At 36.7% G+C, this 24,359-nt stretch overlaps 9 protein-coding genes across 9 annotated transcripts; 1 reads left to right on the forward strand and 8 right to left on the reverse strand. All coding sequences in view use genetic code 12, as the record gives it.

The window, feature by feature from the left end:
* Positions 1-155: 155 nt before the first annotated feature.
* On the reverse strand, positions 156-3,380 carry RIA1 (Cytoplasmic GTPase/eEF2-like protein (ribosomal biogenesis); the record flags this gene model as incomplete). The annotated part of the gene is made up of 1 exon (XM_001528310.2): positions 156-3,380. The coding sequence occupies one exon, from the start codon at positions 3,378-3,380 to the stop codon at positions 156-158; it is 3,225 nt and encodes a 1,074-aa protein (XP_001528360.2).
* Positions 3,381-4,021: 641 nt separating this feature from the next.
* PVL30_000848 (uncharacterized protein) lies at positions 4,022-4,548 on the reverse strand (the record flags this gene model as incomplete). Its single annotated transcript, XM_001528311.2, has 2 exons — positions 4,022-4,218; positions 4,542-4,548. 2 exons carry the CDS (start codon positions 4,546-4,548, stop codon positions 4,022-4,024), a joined length of 204 nt encoding a protein of 67 aa, XP_001528361.2.
* Positions 4,549-5,810: 1,262 nt separating this feature from the next.
* On the reverse strand, positions 5,811-7,934 carry GSM1 (Putative zinc cluster protein of unknown function; the record flags this gene model as incomplete). The annotated part of the gene is made up of 1 exon (XM_001528312.2): positions 5,811-7,934. The coding sequence occupies one exon, from the start codon at positions 7,932-7,934 to the stop codon at positions 5,811-5,813; it is 2,124 nt and encodes a 707-aa protein (XP_001528362.2).
* Positions 7,935-9,604: 1,670 nt separating this feature from the next.
* On the forward strand, positions 9,605-10,507 carry YMC2 (Mitochondrial carrier protein ymc2; the record flags this gene model as incomplete). The annotated part of the gene is made up of 1 exon (XM_001528313.1): positions 9,605-10,507. The coding sequence occupies one exon, from the start codon at positions 9,605-9,607 to the stop codon at positions 10,505-10,507; it is 903 nt and encodes a 300-aa protein (XP_001528363.1).
* Positions 10,508-10,835: 328 nt separating this feature from the next.
* Positions 10,836-13,907, reverse strand: SOG2 (RAM signaling network component; the record flags this gene model as incomplete). Its single annotated transcript, XM_001528314.2, has 1 exon — positions 10,836-13,907. The coding sequence occupies one exon, from the start codon at positions 13,905-13,907 to the stop codon at positions 10,836-10,838; it is 3,072 nt and encodes a 1,023-aa protein (XP_001528364.2).
* Positions 13,908-14,625: 718 nt separating this feature from the next.
* On the reverse strand, positions 14,626-15,384 carry CCS1 (copper chaperone; the record flags this gene model as incomplete). Its single annotated transcript, XM_001528315.2, has 1 exon — positions 14,626-15,384. The coding sequence occupies one exon, from the start codon at positions 15,382-15,384 to the stop codon at positions 14,626-14,628; it is 759 nt and encodes a 252-aa protein (XP_001528365.2).
* Positions 15,385-16,103: 719 nt separating this feature from the next.
* PVL30_000853 (uncharacterized protein) lies at positions 16,104-18,512 on the reverse strand (the record flags this gene model as incomplete). The annotated part of the gene is made up of 1 exon (XM_001528316.1): positions 16,104-18,512. One exon carries the CDS (start codon positions 18,510-18,512, stop codon positions 16,104-16,106), a length of 2,409 nt encoding a protein of 802 aa, XP_001528366.2.
* Positions 18,513-21,179: 2,667 nt separating this feature from the next.
* ARO7 (chorismate mutase aro7) lies at positions 21,180-21,995 on the reverse strand (the record flags this gene model as incomplete). The annotated part of the gene is made up of 1 exon (XM_001528317.1): positions 21,180-21,995. The coding sequence occupies one exon, from the start codon at positions 21,993-21,995 to the stop codon at positions 21,180-21,182; it is 816 nt and encodes a 271-aa protein (XP_001528367.2).
* A 673-nt stretch (positions 21,996-22,668) lies between these two features.
* JID1 (J domain-containing protein 1) lies at positions 22,669-23,730 on the reverse strand (the record flags this gene model as incomplete). The annotated part of the gene is made up of 1 exon (XM_001528318.2): positions 22,669-23,730. The coding sequence occupies one exon, from the start codon at positions 23,728-23,730 to the stop codon at positions 22,669-22,671; it is 1,062 nt and encodes a 353-aa protein (XP_001528368.2).
* Positions 23,731-24,359: the final 629 nt, after the last annotated feature.

Below are 24,359 nucleotides of genomic sequence, written 5' to 3' on the forward strand. Positions count from 1 at the left end.
AAATATCTATATATCTATAAGTATATACAATAATTTGCAAAACATTATATACTGGGGATGACGGCAACGACAACGACAACGACAACGACAACGACAACGACAACGAAGATGACAAAGATGACGGAGATGAACCAAAAGATGGTTTTCCCCAAAAATTAATCTTTTTTCAAAGTCCTTTGCTTCTCAGCCTTGTTCACCACCTTCTCATCAACAAATAAACCTTTTCTTCTTCTTATTTTATTCATGTATCGTCTCGCAATATTTTCACGTTCTGCAAACTCTCCCAATTCCTCTAATTCCTCTTCCGTTTGAGGTACCCAGAACGGATCGAAATCTAACATATCAAATCCATCAAATACCAATTGAGGACTGGCTGCTCCAGATGTTTTTTTCCTGATATCTTCACTAAATCCAAAGGCTTGTATGACTGGTACACGTGCCACAATGGTGAAAAAAGGGGTACCTTCTTTCATTTCCTCCGAGATGATGGAGCCTTCACGTTTCTGAACAACCGCATATACTTTCCCAAGCACCTCCGTGGCAGCTTGAATTTCACAAGTGTACATCGCCAACATCAAACGAGGTGATTTCTTTAAGAACTCTTTATGTATCAAATTCTTGGTCTGGTTTATGATCCGACCCGTATTGACAAATTTCTTTTCTTCACCAAGTTGTGTAGTTATCTGAGCTTTTGTTATAACCACAGCAAGACCCTGCAAAGGTTCGGCAGCCAACGGACCCTCGTTCATGGCGAGTTGTACACCACCAAGAATTTGGGTTTCATAATCAAATTTTTCTTTCACTTCAGTTTCGAGTATGTGGCGGAAAGAATGGGTTCCATCGATAAAGATGTTGGGACCAATCCTCTTTGGACCAAAACTAATTATATTATCAACAAGTTGAGTAGAATCCATATAATCGCAGTTGAATTCTTCTTTTTCTTCGTCAAATAAATTGATTAAATTTTCTTTAAATGACCTCTTTACTTCCTTATTGTTATCAGTATTACCAGGAGCAGCTCTATTCCTGACCATTGAACTGATGGTCGCTTCATTTTGAATTAAAAACGATGTGATTGACTTTGGAAGTGGCTTTACATCAAATTTCAATTGCACCAAGTCATCCTCAACGAGGCTTTCATCAGTACCATTGTCTTGTAACTCTTGAGAATCAGCATTGATTTTGTCGTCAGCTAAAGTTTCTCTAAATGGAATTACCGGTTCCTTAACGGTAACTTCGCATCCTTTGGCAAATCGTTCTTCTAAATCCTTTAAGCATCTTTCTAAATGAAGCTCACCAGCAACACATACAATCAATTCACCCGACTCATCATCCACATACCATTCCAATATTGGGTCTGCTTTGGATAGAAGGTCCAAGCCTCTTTCTAATTTGGCCAACTTGGATGGATTGGCCGGCTCAACTGCAATTTTCATGATTGGTTTATTATGAATCATGGTTGAAGTAGATGCCAAGTTGATATATGGCTGGTCCAATGGAATATTTGAGCTTAAAGTTCCATTCTTCAACAATGCCTCGTCTAATCCAACCACACCAACAATATTTCCTGCCGGAACCTGTTCCATTCTCACTAATTCTCGTCCCATGATTAAAAATAAATCCTTTATTTCAACCTCGTGCACGAGTTGACTTTGGTTACCAGGGTCATCTTGCGATAAAGCAGGATTGTATTTTGGACCCACTACAGTGATTCTCTGGCCCTTGTATAATGCTCCTGAGTACACACGAGTAAATCCAATTAGCGTTTCATCATTTGCCGTAGCAATGTCATCCTCGTCATTAGCAGCAGCATTCCCAATTTCAAAATCTTCTTCTTCAAATTCCCATTGAAATGGGTCCTTTGATGCTTTTACATTGTATAAATCACTTTCAGTGCTAATTTGCAAATCTTGTTGAGCTGCTGCTGCTTCTTCCGATGCCCTTTTAGCCAATTCTCTTGCAATTCTACTTCTTTCTTTAAGTTCATCAGCCGTTGCCTCTGATCCCGGAATGGTGTCTTTTGGCAATTCGGCATTAGGAACGGAAATAAGTTTGGAGACATAAGCTACTGTTTGTTGGTCAGCAAGAGAGTTATCACAATCGCGCATTGACTGTACTATTTTGGAATGTGCCACTGTATCGAGTTCGGATTCGGATTGAATCGATGCATAAAGAGATTCATTAAGCAACTTGTCAGTTTTCTCCTTCTGTGCTATAACGGGACTGGGCAAGTAATCAATGACTGCACCCAAGACAGCATGACTGAGTGGGATCCATTGTGTCATTATTTGATTCAATACTTGTTTGTGGTCCTTAGACTTTAAATCCCGGGGTGACAATTTGGCTTGTAGTTTCTCAATGATTTTCTCCAATTTTTCTTGGTCTCTTTCGATTACGCAATTTTGATACACAGCCCATATTGGTTCCAAGATCAATGAAATAAATAATGGCTTGGATTGTTTAGATTTTATTTTCTTGCCAGGTAAAATCTTTTTATTCTTCATATCCAAATGGAAATCACCCCATAAAGTCTTTGCTAAAACAGCTTGAGAAAACCCCAATTTTTTCAGGTAGATCCTTGCAAAAGTATTGATTGAGAAAGCCCAGCCGTCGACGGCGGAGGCAAAGATCACATTGTTTCTCTCTGGTGTAAAGTATAAATGTTCATCATCTTTCTCAACGAATTCTCCAATTTCGCCCGCTTCTCTCCAATTGAGATCGTCTTCTAATCTATCTCCTGCGTAAAAAGAACCAATTACCGAGTTGACTTGTTCGATAATTCTTGAAACGTGTTGGTACGCTTCCAGGGGACTCATTTTCCATTCTATAATTAACCTATCTATCTTGTTAATCACAAGCAAAGGTTTCAAATTATCAATCCAGCATTGACGCAACACGTTGATAGTTTGTGAACAGACACCTTCTACGGCATCGACTAGGACAATTGCACCATCACATAGACGTGAAGACGTGCTTACTTCGGATGAGAAATCAATGTGGCCTGGGGAATCAATCAAGTTGATCAAATGCTCTTTTATTTTAGGTTCTGGCTTGTTTTCATGGCTCTCACCGTCATCGTGGCTATCAACACCTTTCTCGCCATTGGCTTGGTGTTTATCGCCTGCGTTGTTCACTTTCATAACTTTAAAGTACAATGATATTGCCGAGGCTTCCATTGTTATTCCTCTTGTTTGCTCATCTTCTCTTGAGTCCAAGTATCGTACTTTACCAGCCATTCTTTGTGATATTATACCATTGGTGGCCAATAAAGAATCACTAAGCGTGGTTTTGCCGTGGTCGACATGTGCCAAAATACAAATATTTCTAATACAAGAAGCATCGTGTTGAAGCTTGTTGATTGTGTCAACTGAGATCTTCATACTGTTTGTGGGTTAATGATTAGTGTGTATGTATTAATACGTTTGTATGTATGTATGTATGTATGTTGTTGGATTCAAACAAGTTTTTGATTGAGATAAGCCTTGTGATTCTTTCCTTTTCAGCGATGCCTCACTTTGATTCGAATTAATCGTGTTGCTGCTTGTTGCAAACACAAAATCTCAGTGCGCTATTTTTTTTTTGTCACGTTTGCTCGAGAAAGCTGGTATATGGTAAATTGTATTTTGCAATTGAGAAGAAGGTACACAGGAATGGGGAAAAGAGTCATTGAGTTACAATTTGAAAATAAAATATGTAGATGCAAAAGAAGTCTACATTTACCACACTTGGTCTATACTAGTGTTTGAAAGTAAGGTAAAGAATAGGTAAAGAGAAATGAAATGAAAAGAATAGGAGAAAAAAATCTTGAAACATGCAAAGTATAATATTAAAATAGTAAATAAAATTAAATGAAAGTAAGAAGAAATGAATTCCGAGAATGGCGCCAGCTCAATATTACCTTTCAAAATGTTAAAAGCCGATATCTTTTACCACTCCCATTCCCAGCCGTGTACCATATATATATATACATATATATTGTGTGTGTATTAGCCAATTTAAATTATCGTCATCGGTATGCTGTTTACTTTTCAAGTTGCAAGTTTCCGTCGTATTGAATGTGTCTCATTGGATGCACATCTCTGTACTTTTCATCAGCAGTGACATAGATTTTCCTCATTGACGAGTTTTTGAAGTAGTTTTGCGCCATCCATACTGCCCAAGCACCGTAGCAGACACCGCCAATAGCCAATGCTTTGTTTGGAGTTAATAATTTACCGACTGCAGACATGATATGTGTTTATGGATAAGAAATTGTAGAATAGATTAGAATGCTCAATTGTGTTGAATTATATTATATTATATTATATTATACTGAAGTATACTATAACGTGTTTAACTAGAAAAGTGTTGATGATTAAGGGATATGATATAAAACAAAGAAGGAAAAAAAAAAGAAAAAACTACAATAGATAAACACATCTTATCGAGGATATTCGATGGTTTATATATTTGCCAGGACTTGGGACGGAAGCATTGTAAAAGGTTGTACCTAAGGTACAGTACTATAGAATTGGAACATATGATGTTGAATGAAGTGTAACTAGACATAGAATAGGCAATAGCAAAGAGTAAATAAAAATAAAAATAAAAATAAAAATTAGAATAAGAATAAGAATAAAATAAAATAAAATCAGGTCATGTTGTCTGGTTGCAAAACAAAGTGAGAATGGCTAACAATTGAAATTAATGTACAGTTTGAAATTGAGGTTGAATTGAGTTCGAGGCGGGAGCTGGGAGGGGAATAAGAGGATTTCGGCAACCGCCGTGGAGAGATGAGGGTCACAAGTGGCGTGAAAAAATAAGGTGATTTTTTTTTTATTTATTTATTTATTTTGCTTTTCCATCTTTTACACTTTTTATTTTTGCGTCATTGAAGATACAGTGAAATTTACATTGTTTTTACACGCACACATACACACTCACTCTCACACACTCACATACACACATACACACACACACTCACATACACACACACACTGACTCTAATTCAGCCATAAGCTAGCACATGTTTTTTTTTCCATTTCCTATTGGAAAAACTCCGAAGCACATGCAAGACCAAGAAAGGTATATTATCTGCAACAACCACTTTGCATTTTAGATTTACTTCAGTAGTAGTAGCAGCAGCAGCAGCAGCAAGAGAAAGTAGGGGTTTTAGCCTCGTACCTTTTACATCAATACTATGCAATGTTGGTAGGTTACAGTATGCTGAGCCGTTTACGTGCAACAACAAAGGTGGAAGACGAAAAAAAAACAAATACCAAAGGATTCCTACTTCAATTCCTATTCCTATTCCTATTCCACTTCCAACTCTTCTTCCAATTTCCAAACTGTTCCAGTCCTTGACCCATTTCCTATTTTCAACTGTTCTCTTTATGATCACGTGTTTTATTTGCACTTTTAAATCTCCTGCGCATTCCCAAAGTAGTATTTGGAATGTCAGTCGATTTTTCTGCAGGCGTTGCTATTTTAGCCCTGATTTGTTTTCTTTTTTTTTTTAATTTAATTTTTTAATTTTTTAATTTTTTCCGAGAAATTCCTTTAAAAACACACACACACACACACACACACCAATTCCACTTTGCTTCTATACTTCTTTTTTTCTTTTTGGGAAAAAAAAAAAGATTCTTCTTATTGTTCTTCGAATTTTTATTTTACTTTATTTTTGGGGCTTCATTTTATTCTATAATATATTTTGTTTTGATCTATGCCACTTTACTCAAGCTGATTATAATAAACTTCATTCGCTGCATAAGTTTTCACGTATCTGCACAATATGTATCAAACTGCTACTTACTATTCTATACAATGTCTTAGTACATACGAACACCGTCACCAGCGGGCAATATAGGAAGAAACTGTCCGATAATTAACATTGGAATATCAAACAAATCCCTCTTGACCGTCCAAACAGAACAAAACTCAATATAACTATTGGTTCCAACATTATTTTCAAGTCCATCTCCATCACCGCTGTTCCCAGCACCAGTACTCATACCATTGTTATTAGAATTGTTGCTGTTGTTGTTGTTGTTGTTGTTATGGCTGTAGTTGTGATTGTAGTTGTTGTTGTAGTTGTATTTGCCGTTGCTTGTACCTCCACCTGGCACCGCGCCTCCGTTCTTGATTAATTTCACTTTGGTGTTGATGCTCGAGTGCAAGTTCCCTACAGCAACCGATTTGAAAAGCTGGAAATACTTGACTATAGACTCATCATCGTACATTATCTCCATTATAAATGTCCTCTTTGACAAAATGTCCAGTAGTTTGTAACCAAGTAAACTTAGTAAATCATCTGTAATGCTAACAATCTCGCCTGTACGACGCCAAATTATGGTTGGCGAAGAATTCAACTGACTCAATTTTTCATAGTCAATTAAACATCTTTGAAAACTCATTTCCAAAAATAACAAATCCTGCGGCTTGAGTAATGACTTGTGTGCACTAATGAATGTTGGTCTATAGCTTGCAATAAGCTTTAAAATAACCAAAAGATTCTGCCGTTTACGCGCCTTCTCCTCATGTGGTAGATTATTCCCTGAAAACCGTGTTTTTAGAAAATGCGTTAATGCATGATAAGAGTTGGGGTACTCGTAATTCAACACATCTTTAGAATAAATATCAGACACAGTTTGATATATCTGGTGCGTTGAAAGTGGCGATACATATTCTGTTGAATACTTTGTCGCAAAATTAATGATGGGATTCGTCTTTGAAGTTTTGCTTGCGATTGCTGATTGCAACTTTTGATTGCTGGTGTTGTTATTACCACGTGAACTGACATTATTATCTAGCAAATTATCAGTTTGATGTGCCATATTGTTTAAATTATCCAAACTTAATGATGAGTCCTTGGGAAACCCAAGCGATATGAATGGTCTCGAATCCTTCAATTTTTGAACAACTTTTCTCTTGGACAGATGTATATTATCAAAATCAATATTCTGGGTATAGCTTGGAGAAAGCATATTGTACTCGGACGCGCTAGTATTTGAGGGAGACGGTGATGTGGGCTTGGATTGTAGTAATATATCTCCAAGCATCAAATACTCTTCGTTAAGGTAATTCGAACTGAAATGTGTATTGCTATGACTAGGACCCATCGGTACCGCTTTTGATGCAGATGTGCCAGTGGCTTCTGATGAAGACTGTTGTTGGTCCACAAGCAGAGCATCATCAGGCGGCTGCAAAATATTATCTATTTCATAATGGTCATTAAGTAGCTTATTCAAGACGTCGGTAGTGGTATTGAGCATGGTATTAGTATGTCCGTCAAATGGATCTGCTTCCAATACATTAGTAGGATTTAGGGCTACATTGTTGGTATTGAAGTAAGCAGAATCGTGCATCATAAGCTGCTGCAGTTGATCCACAGATTCTGGTGGTGCTGATGGCGGAACTGATGATTCCGGATGATGTTGAGGTTGTACCTGTGAATAGCTTGAACTAGTTTCGCTAGCAACAGTGTGCGTAGGTTGAAGAGTTTGCATTTGAGGAAATGGCCCTTGAATCTCCAGCAGTGAAGGTGCTTGAGCTTGTCCAGCCTGTGATGCTTCTAGTGACTGCCGTAGTAGGTCATTTGGATGCCCATTGGGATGCCCATTTGTATCAAAGGTGCTCGTATTTATGGGAGAAATACTGCTTGATGGAAAACTAATTGAAGGTGAACCTTTCACAGACCGTTTTTGTTTTCTTTTAGGAGTTGTGGTAGTTGCTTCTGGAGTTGTTGCCGCTGCTACTGCCTTACTATTAGCGCCAGTGAGGTACTTGACTCGTTTGCGGGTTATATCTTGACATTGATCGGCAATATTGCGCTTGACACAGTTCTTGCACGGTCTTTCATTGGAACATTGTAGATGCTTTTGATGACAAAAGGTGCACGCTCTGCTAGCTGGCTTCCTACTCAATTTCTCCTGTGGGGTAAGACGTTTTGTCATTATTAGTTTGAATAAAAAAAAAATTATGTCAAGTCTATATCCCTTTCGTTTGTTTGTTTGTTTGTTTGTCTTTCTTCTTGTTTTGGAGTATTTGTTGTATCCTCTACTTATAGCTTGATAAATAAAGGAGTGGTCTCATGAGATGGCTCGAAATAACTGATATCCAAGTTGTCTATACTTTGCAAAACGAAGCACAACAAAGCAAAGCAAAGCAAAGCAAACCGAAAAATAAAGATTAAAAAATAACAAAGAAAAAAAAAAAGCAGAAATGTAACAGTATAATTAAAGTAAAAATGGATTGTTGGTAAGTGGATACCACGAATATTGTTGGTACAACTGCTTTGGCAAGTTCTGTGGATGTTCTCGGGAAGCAATATTGGTATGGTGAAATGTGTATTAAAAAAAAAGTAATGTGCTTTTGCAAGAGGTATCTTAGCATTGTTATTTTTCTTCTCTTTTGGGCTCTTTTGCTTTCCTATTTGCGCGTGGGGAGCTCCGACAATCTCACATTTTCCCTTTATATCTTTTTCTCTCACTGCCTCACAAACACAAGCATACAAACGCACATACAAACACAAGCATACAAGCATACAAGCATACACAATTATATACACATTAACAAATTTTAGAAGGTTTTTTTCATTCTCTTCGTGCTTTGTTGTTGTGGGGATGAGGAGGGGGCTGGAGGAGGATGTGGAGGAGGAGAAGAGTGGAAATTTGTTTTGTGTAATTTATACATCTTGAATGGGGGATTCCGGATTTGAAATCTCTCTCTCTCTCTCTCTACATATATATATTTGTATATATATACGTGTCTATGTATGTGTATGTGTTTGATTGTATATAAAGGAAAGTGGGGAAGTGAATAAAAACACGGAGAGAAAAGGAGACCGAATCCTTCCGATTTCTTTTTTTTTAAATAAATATTTGATCAAAGAAACTTGAATTGAATTCATGGAATACATTCCAATCTTGATCTGGTATAATATCAGAATCTAGCTGTGCTTTGCATTCTTAAACCATAAGGACATTTCTTATGATTGTTATCATAGTCTTGTTTTCTTTTTTTACCAAAAAAAAACAAAAAAAAAATTCCTTAGAAAACAACAAACTGTTAAACTATTACTACTATTGAAAATTTTTGAATTTCATAGAATTTTTTTTTTTGATTTTTAGCTTTGATTCTTTTCTTCATCAGAATGTTATAAACCCCTATATCAAGTGATTAAATAGGGAAAACCCTCCCCCCTCTCCCCCACCTTCTCAAAAGAAAAAAATAATAACACTTGAGAAACCCGATCCTTTCATTCAAAAAAAAAAAAAAAACTAGATATTCATATCAGCAATCTCTCTATCTACCATGCCTGCCACAACTGCTACTATCACTCTTATAGTCAAGAGCGAACTACTCTGCTAGTCTCGATACTTTCCTCTCATTTTAACTCAGTTTACGTCGCGCGATGCACACAAGAAAAAAAAAAACGGCTGAAAAAAAAAGTAAAATAATGCAAAAAAAAATAATAATAATAATAAATGAAAAAAAAAAAAACCACTAAAAAAAAGTTCAAGAAGTCAACATCTATCTTTGCTACATTTATCTCCATTTACCGGGTTCCACACCATCGCTATTTTAAAACGATCATTTTGATACAACAAAGGCATCACAAAGAATGGCAATTGAGCTAGAAGAACCTCCAATTGAGAGCAACGCACAAGTTCTCAAAGACTTGTTTGCCGGAACAATGGGTGGGATTGCCCAAGTCTTGGTTGGTCAACCATTTGACACAGTTAAAGTGCGACTACAGTCGGCGCCAGAGGGCACATATTCTGGTGCACTCGATGTCATTAAACAATTGATGAAAAATGAGGGATTTGCCGGTTTTTACAAGGGAACATTAACACCTTTGATTGGTGTTGGTGCCTGTGTATCAGTGCAATTCTCAGTAAATGAGTTTATGAAGAGATTTTATGATAGGAAACTAAATGGACAGCCCTTGGGTCTTTTGGACTATTTCAACTGTGGTGCTGTTGCTGGGTTTGCCAATGGGTTCTTAGCATCACCAATTGAACATATTCGTATTAGATTACAAACTCAAACTGGAGCTCAGAAACTATTCAATGGTCCATTGGATTGTGCAAAAAAAATTTATGACTTTGATGGAATTCGAGGAGTATACAAGGGACTAGGACCCACATTGATTAGAGAATCTGTAGGGTTGGGTATCTATTTTGCCACTTATGAAGCACTCGTGGCCAAAGACCTTAGGGAACACCCCAAGTTGACCAGATCTGACATAAAACCATGGAAATTGTGCATGTATGGTGGACTTAGTGGATACGCTTTATGGATTGCCATATATCCCATAGACGTGATCAAGTCAAAATTGCAAACTGATTCCTTAAAGGGATCAAAGTACAAAAACTCGCTCAGTGTGATTAGAGACGTATGGCACAAACAAGGAATCAAAGGTTTCTACAAAGGTTTCCTTCCAACAATCTTGAGGGCGGCACCAGCAAATGGTGCCACCTTTGCTGTGTTTGAGTTGACAATAAGACTCTTGAATGATTCATAGAAATATATAAACAGGTAATGACGGTATCGATTATTTTTAGGTCATCGTTTTACTTTATTTTATTTTATTTAAGTTTCGTTCAGTTTTTATTTTTTTTTTTCTTTATATATTTTTTCTTTTTATTTTCATTTTCATTTTTTGTATAATAATTGATTCACTCAAAAGTTCTTTTTACTTTACAATCACAAATGCTTCGATTAACAACATACAAAACATGTTAATATATATATATACATATATATAGACATAGAAATTTTAGCCCGTGTAAAGGGTATCTTTTCTGCAATCATTCGTAAAAATCTTGATGGCTATTGTCCTTGTTTCAAAATCAAAGTCCATCCTCTTCCTTGCTTTGAATCAATTTATCGAAAGGATTCATATTGTGACGAGCAAACATTTGGCCTGTAGATTGTGGCGGTGCAGTTAACGGCCCATTACCAGCTAAATTAATAAGCAAAGGATCTGGAGTCGTGCTGATAGTGAGGTTGGGATGCACTTTACCTTGGACGCGTGGTAATGCAGGACCATTGCTCGAGAATGTAGCTGTAGATGGAAGTGCTGGAGCATGTGCAGCAACTGGCGTGAAAACTTGTGGTGTACTTGTATTTAAGTGAGTCTGAGGTTGCGTTGATATATGTACCGGCAACTGCTGCTGCTGCTGTTGTTGATGTTGTTGATGCTGTTGATGCTGTTGTTGATGATGATGTTGTAATTGTTGTTGTTGTAATTGCTGTAACTGTTGTAACTGCTGTAACTGTTGTGCTTGTTGCGGCTGTTGCGTCATAGCAGATGCAGATTCACTCAACAAAGGCTTATACGATGAGATCTCAAGCATGTACGTCACTTCTTTTGCTGTTTTAGTTAATGTGGACATGGAAGCACGAACATCTTCGAGAATGGGTAAATCGGCAACAATCGTTTTCACTGTAGCCAAAATTTGCACAATAGATTTCAAGAAATGGTTCACATCCTCAGCAAATGATTTCTTATTCGCGTTGGGTACTTTACCTCTGATACTTGTTAATTTCGTAGTAAGACGTCTAATGATGTCCAACGAAGAAGAACACAAACTAGCAAGCTCTTTGACTTTTGTAGAAACTATGGGAGAAACCACTTCAGCATGTTCCTTTGCACCTCTATTAACATCTTCAATGAGCCCCGAAAAGATTGATTGCGCATTCTCGCTGGCAAGCTCAATGGCAGTATACAATTTTTCATCAACCTCGTCAAAAGATGCAGTAACATTGTTTGTCATTGCCAATTTTTGGTTTTGCTCCGTCGTAGAAAGCTTTTGCAAAGCTGGCCTTGTTGTTGTTTTATTTGCTGATATGAGAAGAGTATATGCATTGTGTAGTTCATTAAAAGAACCATAAACCGATAGATATAACATGCGCACAAAACAGACATCGATTTTACTTACAAATTTATCAATGTTTTCTCGTAATAGATTCATAATGGCCTTGAATGTGGTGATACTTTTTTTTAGTGACTCTGTAATTTGATCAGCATTATTAGCATACTCCTCACCTTGCTCAAGATCTTCCACCAAGGTGTCAATGTTAGTCTTCATACCATACAATAGTGAAACCATCTTCATAGCAAGCTTTTTACTTGAACAGAAGCCAGTGAATCGTCTAATTGAAGAATGCAATTCTGTAAATGCAAAAAGGATTTTGCGTGATGCTGCAACCACTGTGGCGCAAGACGCCTTTTTGGAAGCGGTTAGCGGTGTGCGTATCGGTGAACCATCCAGAGTAGTTGCTGGTGCAGGAGACCTCGAAGAAACGAGGGAGCTCTGCAAAGTATGCGATGGTTGCCCTTGGTATTGAGATACAGGGTCAAGTGTTTGACGGCGGGGTCTTGTCTCTTGTATTTTCCGCTCATTTGCAGGCTCAGCCACTACAGCGGAAGTTGTGGAGTTTGCATTATTTGGAACCGTTGTCGCTGTTGTTGTTGTATTAGTAGTAGTAGTAGTAGTAGAAGAAGAAGTCGTGTTCGCCGTCCAGTTACTACTAGGGTGGTTGTTATCGTTAACATTGTTAATTGCTGTTCCAGGTTGCTCTTGAAGTGTGGACAAGCGACGGAAGTATGCGTTAGACTTATGTTCTGTATCGACAATTTCACTCTTTTCTAAAATTTGGTCAATTTCCTTAAATGTATTTGATCTTGCTCTGAGTGAAGTTTGGTGTGAGGCACTTAGAACAGGCTTTGGTCTTGCCATGTTCAATGTGTTTGATGGAGAAGTCTTTGTTGAGTTTGGAGCCGAAACAAGACTTGGAAGATGAGGTACAGATGCACTTGGAGGTGGTGGGCTCATCGAGAGTGATTCAATTGTTGAAGATGCCAAGTCAGACAAATTGAGATGCAGTCGAGCTTTAGCTGATTTCGATGGAGGTGGTTGTCCGGGTGCAAATGCCTGTGATGTTGCAATAGATTCCGTAGAGGTTGTTGCCGTTGGTTGCTTATCAATACTAATATTCTCAGCAGTATCCGATTCGGTTGTTTGGTCATCGTTTGCGTCAACTTCATCTGGTTTTTTGATGATTAATCCCATCCTCTTGGATGCTTTTGTCAGCTTACTGGTTTTATAAGAATCACTAATACTATGAGATCTTGTTGGAATACTTGTCATTGAATGCGCCTGAGGATGATGGCGTATATCCTCTAATCTTACAGGTTGCTGATGCATTGGTGGCGGATGTGATGGTGGATGCGACGACTGCAGAAGTTGCTGCGGCAGAAATTGTGTTCGATTATGTTGACTAAAATCCTGATGTTGATGATTCTGATACTCTTTTAAATCATCAATTTTCTGAGAAATGGTGACAAAATTTGCTCGTAAATAGGTTTTTAATTCTCCAACCCATTCTAGGTCCAGTGTTTGCAGTTTTAATTTTTGAATTTTTTCCATTGAGGGCATCACCAATGGGTTTTCAGCCAACTCGATTAGATTTAAATTTTTCATTGCACCCAAGCTTGGAAGAACATATTTGATGAGATTGTTTTTGACCGAAAGCGCTTTGAGAGTTTGTAATCGTGCCACAGATTCTGGTAAAACAGTTAGTTTGTTTGATGAAAGATCAAGTGCCTCTAATGCCGGAAAATAAGAGTCAAACACATCATCGAAGATGTGATGAATATTGTTGTTATGTAGATCCAAATATTTCAAATTTTTAGAGATCTTATGAATGTTTGGAGGAATGCTGTCAATGTTGTTGCTTTGTAAAGAAAGTTTTTCGAGCTGTATTGGTGGTTGCATTGACAACAAGTACTCATGAATGGCCTCTATAATCTCGTGAATTGGAGTAGTTGATGCAAGAGAGTTAAGTTTAATGCTTCCGAATTGAACTGTATTCTCATGTTGCTCTTGTAGGATGCGCAATAGACTTGAATGACTCATATGAGTAGCAGATATGTTGTTTTTATTAAAGTAAAAGATTTGAGAGTTGAGATTGATCGCTGTTGTTTGAATATTGTATGCTTTGTTGTATGTTATCTTGTGTTTGGTATGTTTTGTTTTGTTTTGTTTTGTTTTGTTTTGTTTGTCTTGTCCTGTGTTTGTTATGTTCTTGGTTTTTTTTCCCCCTAACAGGTTTGATTGTTTGGTTGAAATGATTAATGATAGGATAGGATGGTTCACTCAAGACGAAATAGAGATTTAGGAATGAAAATTGTTTTGATATATGAATTGCACTATGGAAATTTTGGGTTAGGTATTTTCTGGAATACCGCTATGGAAATCTAGTTGTCAAGAGAAGCAGCACTCCACAAAATTGGAAAATTCTAGATTTTTAGGCTAGGAAATGAAACAATACAAGAAATTAGAAAAGGACATGAAAAGAGGTACACACTACATCGAATCTTGTTCGAAACAATTAGTATCGTCACTCTTAACAGAAATGTATTTGAACTAGCGCTTAAGCTATCAATGATTGTATCAATCTACAACGCTTTATAAAGGAGACTTTGTAAATGCATTAAATAAGTTTTGTTGTTTGTCTATCGTTGTTTATTTATATTTATTTGTTGTTTCCCCTCCCCCCCCAAAAAAAAAAAAAAACATTACTCTGTTTTAATTTTCAACTAGTTTATTCTTGTTTGTTGGTGTCTAAACTAATCTAAACTGCAACACCTCTGGATCTGGCATCTGTTCTCTCTTGCCATACAGTCTTTCCGCTACAGCTACATATTTGCTTATCATTTTCCCATGCACCTGCAGATCTAGCAATTACACCACACAAGGAGTCAGGTGAGATTTCATTCTCCAATTTTGACAAGATAATACTTCTCCCTATTAGCTCAGGAACATTCAACTTGGCATGTAGGAATGATTGGCCGGAAAAAAATTCCCCTTCCTTATTATTGCTAATGGTAACAGCGCCAATAGAGTTGATTGTAGTCAGTTGGTTAGCCGGCTCGTCAACATTGATTGGGTCCAACTTGTAGAATAATGAGCCCGTGGATAAAGCACCACGAGAAAGGTTGCCAGTAGCTCGAATCGAAGGGTAATAAGTTCCTCGAGGTAAGCCGTTCACCGTGAGATCAATAATGCTATCCTCGCTCGACACTTGCACAATACGAGCCAATCCCTTAACTGGTTGTTTGATATCCTTAGGGTCAAATGACTCCAAAATACAGACGCCGGCAGTGTCTGGTTTGCCCGTGCCTCGTATAATCGCATCTCTTCCTGTTTCCTGAATAGCTCTCGCAATTGCACTTGGAGGTAGTGTGCCTTCAGTAATGACAAGATTGCGGTCTAAATTTATATCAAATTTGGTGATTCCGTCAAGCGGAGAAAGTGCTTGTGCAATGGAGTCAACACAGGCTTTGCATTCCATTGGCACAGCAAAAATTATTTCAAAAGGGCTCGCAGTCATTGATTTACCAGTATGTTTGAGTTGCAGACAGATAAGATATAGAATAGGTTGGTGTAAGGAGTCAAAAATATAGATGTAAATGACAAATTGATGATGGTGCTTATGATCCTGCTTTTATAAATGACGGCAGCCAAAAAAAAAAAATTATAAACTAAAATAAAAAGTGTGGTGTGGTTGCCGTTATTGTGTTTGGAAATAGAATCATGGTAAAATTAAAAATTAAAATAAAAATTAAAAAATAAAAATAAAAAATAAATAAAATAATAAAAACCCTAAAATATTTATGTAATCATTGCATTTCGCTTACTCATCCAAACCTTCTACAATGAAAAATACAGCAATAGAGCTGATTCGGTGGAGGGAGAGTTCAGAGGGGTGTAAGACCAAATCAATGATTAATAGTTGACTATTTTCTAAGATCAATATAAATTTTACTGGATATGATTGTTCTATTCATTTATAACTTTCGTTTCTTTCTTTCCTTCTTTTTGTTTTGTTGTATAATTTAATGTAAAATTTTTTTGGGTCAATTGATAGACTAAAAACTCTATAACTAATTTGTAATGACTATAAAAATATATGAGGTAAGATGTCTCACTCTGTGACCAAAAGCATATCCATCTCTAGAACTGAAATTCAAAAAAGAAAAATGAAAATAAAACTTGGACTATAGATAAGCTTGGCTAGTTACGTAGGCCCAACAGGGTTCATTTAACTGCCTATATTTTCAAGCTACTCATTCTGCGACGACCAGCATCCAATTTGCGAATATCAGTCAGGTTGGCAAGTATCTCTTCCTCGCTTATGGTTTGCCCTTCCTCCTCTTCTTCTTCTTCTTCTTCTTCTTCCTCTTCTACTCTTCCGCCTACTTTGGTGCAAACCCATGTGGAAGCATACATATTCACTCTATCAATACTTGTACCGCTCTCTCTGACTGCTGCTGGTGCACATTCAAATCCCAAGTCTTCAAATGTCTTTATGTACCATGGGTGCTTGGATGCTGATCTCAACATTAAACGACCACCCTTAACAAGACATTTCTTCACTGCTCGGATTTCATTGATTGCATCTTTGCCATTTGGGTCAAACCAATCCATGTGGTCCATGATAATGGCAATGGTAATGGACTTGTTTGTTAATCTAGCAAAAACATCATTTAAAGTATCTGTATGCAAACGAATGTTGTCAATTGGTACTTCGCCATTACTAGACTTTTCGCCAGTTAGTCTCTTGTAACCTTTTGTGGTTAAATAGTCAGGACAATTGGTTTTGATATAAGTTCCCATTAAGCACAAGTAATAGAAATAGTTGTCACTCGAAATCAATGATCTCTCAATCAATGGTTCTAAAGTGTCCATAACATACTTGATAACCGATGGACCCATCATATTGGCTTGGTTTACGGGCACGCCCAAAGCTTTCCAAAGAAAGATTGGGTTTCCAATCAACAAAGAACCAACAATGGGGTTGAACATTGCTGGTTTGATATGGTTGTGCCATAATTGTTTTTGTTCTTCCAAAGTTGTTGCTCTACACATGGCTTCAACATATTTTGTAGCACCGCAGATCTTAAAGATCAATCTGCCCAACCTTAATGCCCATCTTGTTGATCCAGTATCATACAATCCTTTGCCACTAAAAGCAGTTGGTCCTTTATCCATCCAATATTGGAATGCTTGCGAGGACATGTGGGGTGCCAAGTTGTTGAGCAAAATATCCTGAAAGTTGTTGATGCAACCTTCACCGAACATTTTCCAGACTTGCTCTTGAGGTAAAGCTCTAAAACAGGCCAACTTTAACTCCAACAAATGTCCCTGGCACGGATTAAGGTCAACGGCGTGGATACGTCTTGGAGGATCTGGCAACGTTGCATAGCTCAAAATATTGTCTCCTGCCGAGGTAATGGCCAATACAGTGTCATTGCTTGAAAACTTTAAAATATTGTGGTCTTCTCTTGGATCCTCCCAGGTGAAAGCATAAATGTATTGGTTCTTGAACTGTTCATACAATGGGTTTAACTCATCGTAGTATACTCTCCACACTTCTCGTTGGTAATACATAGATGGAAAAGGTAAATTTTTCAGCAAGTTGGCAATAGCAGCCTCATGACCTTTGGACACTGGTGAATGGTTGGCGACTGAATTGATCTTTATTGGTGTAGTAGATGGTGCAAGGTATGGTGACTCTGTGGCAAGACAGTTTAGTCTATTGACAATAGTTGTAGCTCTTGATTTGTCGCATCCTACCCAGATGTAGTATGGAATTTTGCCCAAAGTTCTATTGTATGTATTAACTGATTTAATGGTTCCAAATTTGTATTCCAAGTAATTCCTTCTTGCTGAATCTAAAAATACACGATCTGCTTCAAACCAGATTCTCCAAAAGTTACGCAAGATCCAAGGAATGTTTCTGTTGACCAAACCACCCAAGGTATTGATTCTTCCCATTGAAGTGTCGTTACTTTGGATACCAAAATCAACAGTGGCAATAATTCCGTGTTTGTCAAGCTTGCTAACGGCATTATCAATGGCGGCGTTGAATGTAGGAATCATAGATAATGAGTAAGAGAAAGTTATCAAATCAGCTTGCTTGTGTTCAATAGAGAAATCACAGGCATCGGCAACAAGAACATGGACATTCGACCAGTTGTTGTTGGCAAATCTATTTTTGGCAACCTCACACAAGGATGGTGAAAGGTCAACCAAGTAAACGGCTTTGAAGTTTTTGGAAATTGAGCTGACTTGATCCATAAACTCAATATTTGAACCAGTGCCGCCTCCAATATCGATCCAAACCAAATCTTTCTTCTTTGGTAAGTGAGATACGGCTAATTGAAGACATTCTTTTCTTCCTTTCAACAAAACTGCTCTTGTGGTATCATAAATGTGAGCTTGGTTCTTGTAGAATAGCTCTAAATTTTGTTGCTGGTTCGTCTTGTTACCCGAAGCAACGGTTTTTTTCTGGATCAATGGCTTAATAAAACATGCCCAGCAAAAAACAAGGATGGAGTTGATTGTTTTGTTTAATTTTGCGGTGAAAAATACCAAACCACAAACAACCGAGACGGAAGTGAAGACCTGCAACTTGGTAAGGTCTGAAAGAAAAGTATCTATAAGTAAACCAGTCATGTTTGCTTTGTGATTCTTGTGTAAAACTGTGATTGTTTAACTATAAGATGGCTGCAAAAAAATAGGAAAAACAGGAAAAGAAAAAGAGAAGCAGAAGAAAAAAAAGGAACCAATTGCTATAGAGATATAATCAAATGAGAGCATGTAGAAGGATATATATATATATATATATATACAAGAATTTTCAAATACAGGAATTCACCTTTTGGTGTTGCAGGAGACGTGTCTTTGGAATTCTTTGTTATATTCATTTGCTCTTTAGGTTTCGAAATAATTACCACGTTTGGGTACTTTAGTATAAAGTTTAGTCTTTAAATCAATACTCATGTACAATTCCCTCTTATTCGCAGTTTCTCTATTTCTTCCTATCCCACACATGCACGCACACACACCCACACACACACTCTCTCTCTTTCTCCCATTTTTTACTCTACTCCCTCACTCTAAATTGTCTTTCCACCCCACGTTTTTTGCAAGAAAAGTTTCCATAAACTCTTTTATTGTTTATTATTTATTGTGCCTTTTAAATTCTAATTTATTTAATTATTTATTTATTTTTTTGCTCTGACTTCCACGCTACCACGTTTATGCCCCCTAACAGTTGTTTTTTTTTTTTTTTGGTTTGTTGGAGATTTGCATTGTCAACAGCAAGAGAGCTCGTGGGACATCTTTCGCTATTTGAACAATACACGAAGATAACGAAACATAGTAAATAGAAACATGCGTCTGTTGTCAAATACGTTCCAGTATTTCAAGTATAAACAATGTTCAACAACTATATGAAAGAACAAAGAAAGAAAGAAAAGAAAAGAAAAGAAAAGAAAAAAAAAAATATAAACTGTTGGGCCCACCCACATAATTTGCAAAGTTTGTAGAAACAAAGGATAAAGGGAAAAGTGTAGAGGATAAATAATCAAAAATAATATAGCACGTTGTGTTACTTGAAATGGTTACTACTGGGTGTATGCATAGCCCACGTTCTCTCTAAAGTGCCAAAGTTTTAGTTTTGTTGTCGTTTGTTTTTTGAATTTCGCTCAGCGCTCGGGGTATATTCCATGTTTTTTTCGATATAGCTTGCAGCTACTTCTAAGAGTCTCATGGACAATACAATTGGTAATTCCCGAGGAGTCTTTATCTTTTTCTTTTTTTTTTTTTTTGATTTTCACTAGCTTTTGTTCAATAGATTGCAACCAATGAAAATTATTGTCAACACGTGCTTGGAAAAAATCAGAAGCTCTGGTGCAAAAAAAAACGACAAAAAATGTAACAAAAAAATGGTGAAAAAGAAGAAAAAGAGGAAAAAGAGGAAAACAATCATTCTTTACAAACAATCACAAGCAATTGGATAAACGGTGATCTGATCTATTTTATCTTTACTGGTGCTGTTGCTCAGTTTCCTTCCTTCTTTTCTTTCCCACTCTCCTCTATCTCCAGCTCTCAATTTCTATTTTTTTTTTTTTTTGCTTCAAATCCTAGGATTAGAATATACGGCTGCAATGGAAACAATTAACTTGGGAGGGGAAAAAATTGGAAAATTTGAAACCAATGAGAATTACAAAAGACAAAGTCAGTTCCTAAGTATATTCCAAAGTTAGATTATATTGAATATTCAACCAACAGGATCCCCTCTCCCCCCCTCCCTCCCCTCCAAACGTTCGTATATCCTTTTATACAAACCTTTTTTTAAAAAAACATTCAATTTCTATTTGTAAAGGAGGAAGAGTAGGGGGTTGAATACAAGAAGGACGGTTGTGGGGAAAACTAAAGTATGGTCCTGTTGCTAATTGTAAAACAAAGAGTGAAAAGTGAGAGTAGGAAAAAGTTTTGTTCCAAATTGTAACGAAAAAAAAACCCCACACTGTTTCGAACCAACTACGTAACAAAACATAAACATGAAAACGTTCAACAGATAAAACTCTTACTCAGCCCCTATCTCCTATACTCCTTGACAAGGAAGTAGTACTTTATTTTGAAAAATAGTTTATTTCCCAGCCCCTTCTTTCTTTCTTTCTTTCTTTCTTTCTTTCTTTCTTTCTTTCTTTCTTTCTCTCTCTCACTCCCCCGCCTTCTTTTTTGCAAGAAAAGGAAATTCCCCAAAGGAGTAATTAACTAAAAAAACAAACCGAAAAGAAGGAGTTGTTTAAGAGATTGGGGTTTTTTAAAAAAAGAAAGAAAAAGTAGGAATGTAAAAAGAAGTCGAAGTTAAATTAAAAAAAAATATACATTTAGAGAATATTAGAGCTACCATTTATCTTGGCAGGACCAACCTTCCAGAAACAGTTAATGGCCATCAGAGATGATTCCGCTTGAAGAATCAGTTTCCCTAATTTCCCCCTTTTTTATTTTTTCATTTTTACACTAATCATTGTCCTTGATTTATATTTCAATTCATTTCTTTATATTCTTTTTTAGAAAATAGAACTACAGAATAGAATAAACTAATGCAATTAATCTATGAATTAACCACAATTTGAATCTAACTATGCACTTTTGCTCTTTACTTTTTTTTTTACTTTACTTTACTTTTCTATTCTTTCTATTATTCTCTTATACTGTCTCTTATACTGTCTGTTATACTGTCTGTTATACTGTCTGTTATACTGTTATGTTATTAAGTTCACATTTCTTCTTTCTTTCTTCCCCTCCCCCCCCACAATTTGTGGTTTACTAATTTCCTTCTTTTTGGAATTGCTTGACCAACGCTTCATCTTCATCTTCTAATCGTCTTAATAAATAATCAACTTCAACTTTTTTTGTCAATGGAATGATCCACTTCTTATAAAGCTGTGCAATAATCTCTGGCTGGACTTTACTCTTTACATTTTGACCAAACTTCATCGATGGATCTACACCATAATTCTCAGCTTTTACCACCAACCGTTCCAATATTTTCGCTTCAACCGCACTATTGGTAATGGAGTCCTCAATTCCCTTTACATCCTTATCTAAAATAAGTTTTATATATAGTGGCTTGTCCAGCTGGTATTTGGCCTCGGCAACAAACTTACCAAAATGTATTCTTCGCGAGATTGCTTGTAAACACTCAATATCACAGGTTGAAGCAGAACCCAAGTTTTCCAATTGGTCACCATCACCACAACTCACTTGCGGCACGATATCTTCAACGTAAAATTTCATAATCTCCAGATTCACGTTAATCTCGTCTGAGTACGATGCAAGGATCTTAGGGTAGTTGATTGGTGGTAGGATAGGCTTCTTGATTTGTTGAGGAAAAAAAGGCGTTTCGTCGGGCGCCTCGTATCTCCTAATTTGTGAATGTACCAACTCCATCTGTAGCAACGCCCACTCCAAAAAGTTACCCTTGAAATCAGGGATAGGAAACTTATTTGGCTCGTACACGGATGGAGACTTGAAAAATTGTGAACGCTCGATAAGGTCAAACACTATAGTGTCTTCCATTCGAACAAGAGCTTGTCGGATATTGCCCAAGTCCAAAACAGTCTCTGGTTTCATAAAATCCATCCTAGTGCTGATCAATCGTGTTTAATTGTCTTATATACCTCAATGTGCTGGTAAGAGAAAAAAAATGGGACTAATGACGGATATGAAGAAAAGGTGTAAATGTAAATTTAAAGCTAAAGCCGAGCTAAACTAGATTGGAAGAAAAGAACAAAAAAAAAATGACAACAGAAAAATGACAACAGAAACGACACAAGATTGTCTCCGATTCAATCTATGCGCACACAGGGTAGAAGAATTTTTTTTTTTTTGATTTCTTCCATTTGTTTTATTTTGCTTTTGTGGGGAGATAGAGAGATCTAGAAGAAAAAACAAAATAGGTACAGTGAATTTGTAAATCAATAGAACAATTACCAACACAACCACCACAATTACCACCACCACCCATACCACCTAAGATACAAATAAAATTTGAGAGACTTGATTGTATTTAACCATTGTTTTCAACGGTAGAAAACAAAAATTCCAAAACGATGAACTACTTTCCTTTTTTTGTTATTGTTATTGTTATTGTTGTTCTTGTTGTTGCTTTTTCTCATGTACATCTCAAATTATCTTACTCACAAAAATTCTTGAATCATCCATTCACTCATTTCGTTAAGTTTTCACTAATTGCTTTTTAAATTGGTTTTCGTTAATTTCTCTTATTCATTACTCTTTATATATATATATCTCATTAGTCCTTTCTCTCATTTATCCATTGCGCCTCGGCGTCATCCCATTTATTGACCCGTCCTTTAGCATATCTCATCAACAAATCATCATCACTAGGCTCTTCTCGCTCAGCAAAGAAATCAATATCACTACCATCATTCCGCTTCTCCTCTTGCTTCAGTCTTATGGTGCTTCTTCTCGAAATCAAAAATTTACGAACATTTTCTGCTTCAGAATACTCATCAAGATTCCCAGCACCGCCAGCATAGCTCTGATTCAAATCCTTCATCGATTGCAAATTCATCCTGTGCGTCTCCGCTAAATACTGATTAGTCCTATCAATAGCACCCATGATCTGCAATGCAAATGCCAAAAAACCAACTGCCAAGACCCCAGCTAATATTTTGTACTTGTTCTTTTCAAACTCTTCCTTTGTTGGCGGTGGTCGCTTGTATTTCATTTGATAATAGTCATTCCAGGTCCCAGCAGACCAAAACTCTTCATTTCGCTTGAAATCAAACCGTGTACGGTGTGCATTTGCTCTTCTAAATGCCTCAAAAGATGCCGTGGTGTATGGCTGACCATCGGGGCCACGCTCTCTATTAACTGGCCCTTGTTGTTCCCAATGTGTGGTTTGGAATCTATTATATGCACCTCTTCTCCTTGGATTTTTTAAAATATCGTACGACTCCTGTATAAGATCAAACCGTTTACGTTTGGTTTTCTCTGACATTTTATCACCATACTCATCAATCAAATCCAACGAAGTATCGGGATGGTACAACTTAACCAACTTGACATATTTTTGTTTGATGATCTTGTGCAACTCTAAATTGGACATTCCAACATCTTTTGAAGTAAGACCAAATACTTCATAAGCGGTAGGGTTCTTTGATGATGGCCAATCATGGAGATCAAGTCTCTTATGGTGATCTACTGGCCCATCTGCCAGAGTAGCATAGTTCTTTGCAAATCTTGATGATCTGTTCAAACTGCTACTACTACTTTTGTTGTAGTTGCTGTTGTTGCAGCAACATATCCTCGTTAAAGATTTCCGTTGAATGCTTCTTATCAAGCAAAACATTAATGACAAAAAAGGAAAAGAACAGCCCAAGCCTTCAACAGAATAAAAAAAAAAGATTGGGAATGGTAGAAGAAGGAACGAATTTTAACAACAAGTTATAAACTTGAAAAGTCAAAATAGAATAAGTAAGTATGAATGAAAAAAAAAAAGATAGAAAGTAAAACAAAACTTAAAAGAAAAGAGAAGTAAAGCAAAAAGAAAATCACAGATAAATCAATCTATAAAAGAAGTTTTAACAAGGGTTTTAGACAAGGTATTTAAAATTCAAAGCCGACAAAAAGCAAGTAGACGCTTAAAATAAAGGTGACCTTCGCCGCATTGCACTCCTATTCGAGTAAAAAAAAAAAAAAGAAAAAAAATTAATCTCTCTCGCGTTTTCACCCGAACCCAGAGCCCCGCTATAGGGCGGCGGTGATTATACCATTGAAAAGTAACCATTTGAAAAATATATATATATAAAATAAAGTAAAAGAAGAAGAAGAAGAAGAAGAAAAAAAAAGAAGAAAAAAAAAAGGGAAGACAGTACAGAAAACATTAGCCAATAGTATCACGTATCCTTGATTTAAAAATAGATATTATATGAAGAAGTATTATAATAGATATAACAACACAAATCTAATTTAGTAATT

This window comes from Lodderomyces elongisporus, chromosome 1 (genome assembly GCF_030384665.1).
Source record: "Lodderomyces elongisporus chromosome 1, complete sequence".
Classification (NCBI taxonomy): Eukaryota; Fungi; Ascomycota; class Pichiomycetes; order Serinales; family Debaryomycetaceae; genus Lodderomyces; species Lodderomyces elongisporus.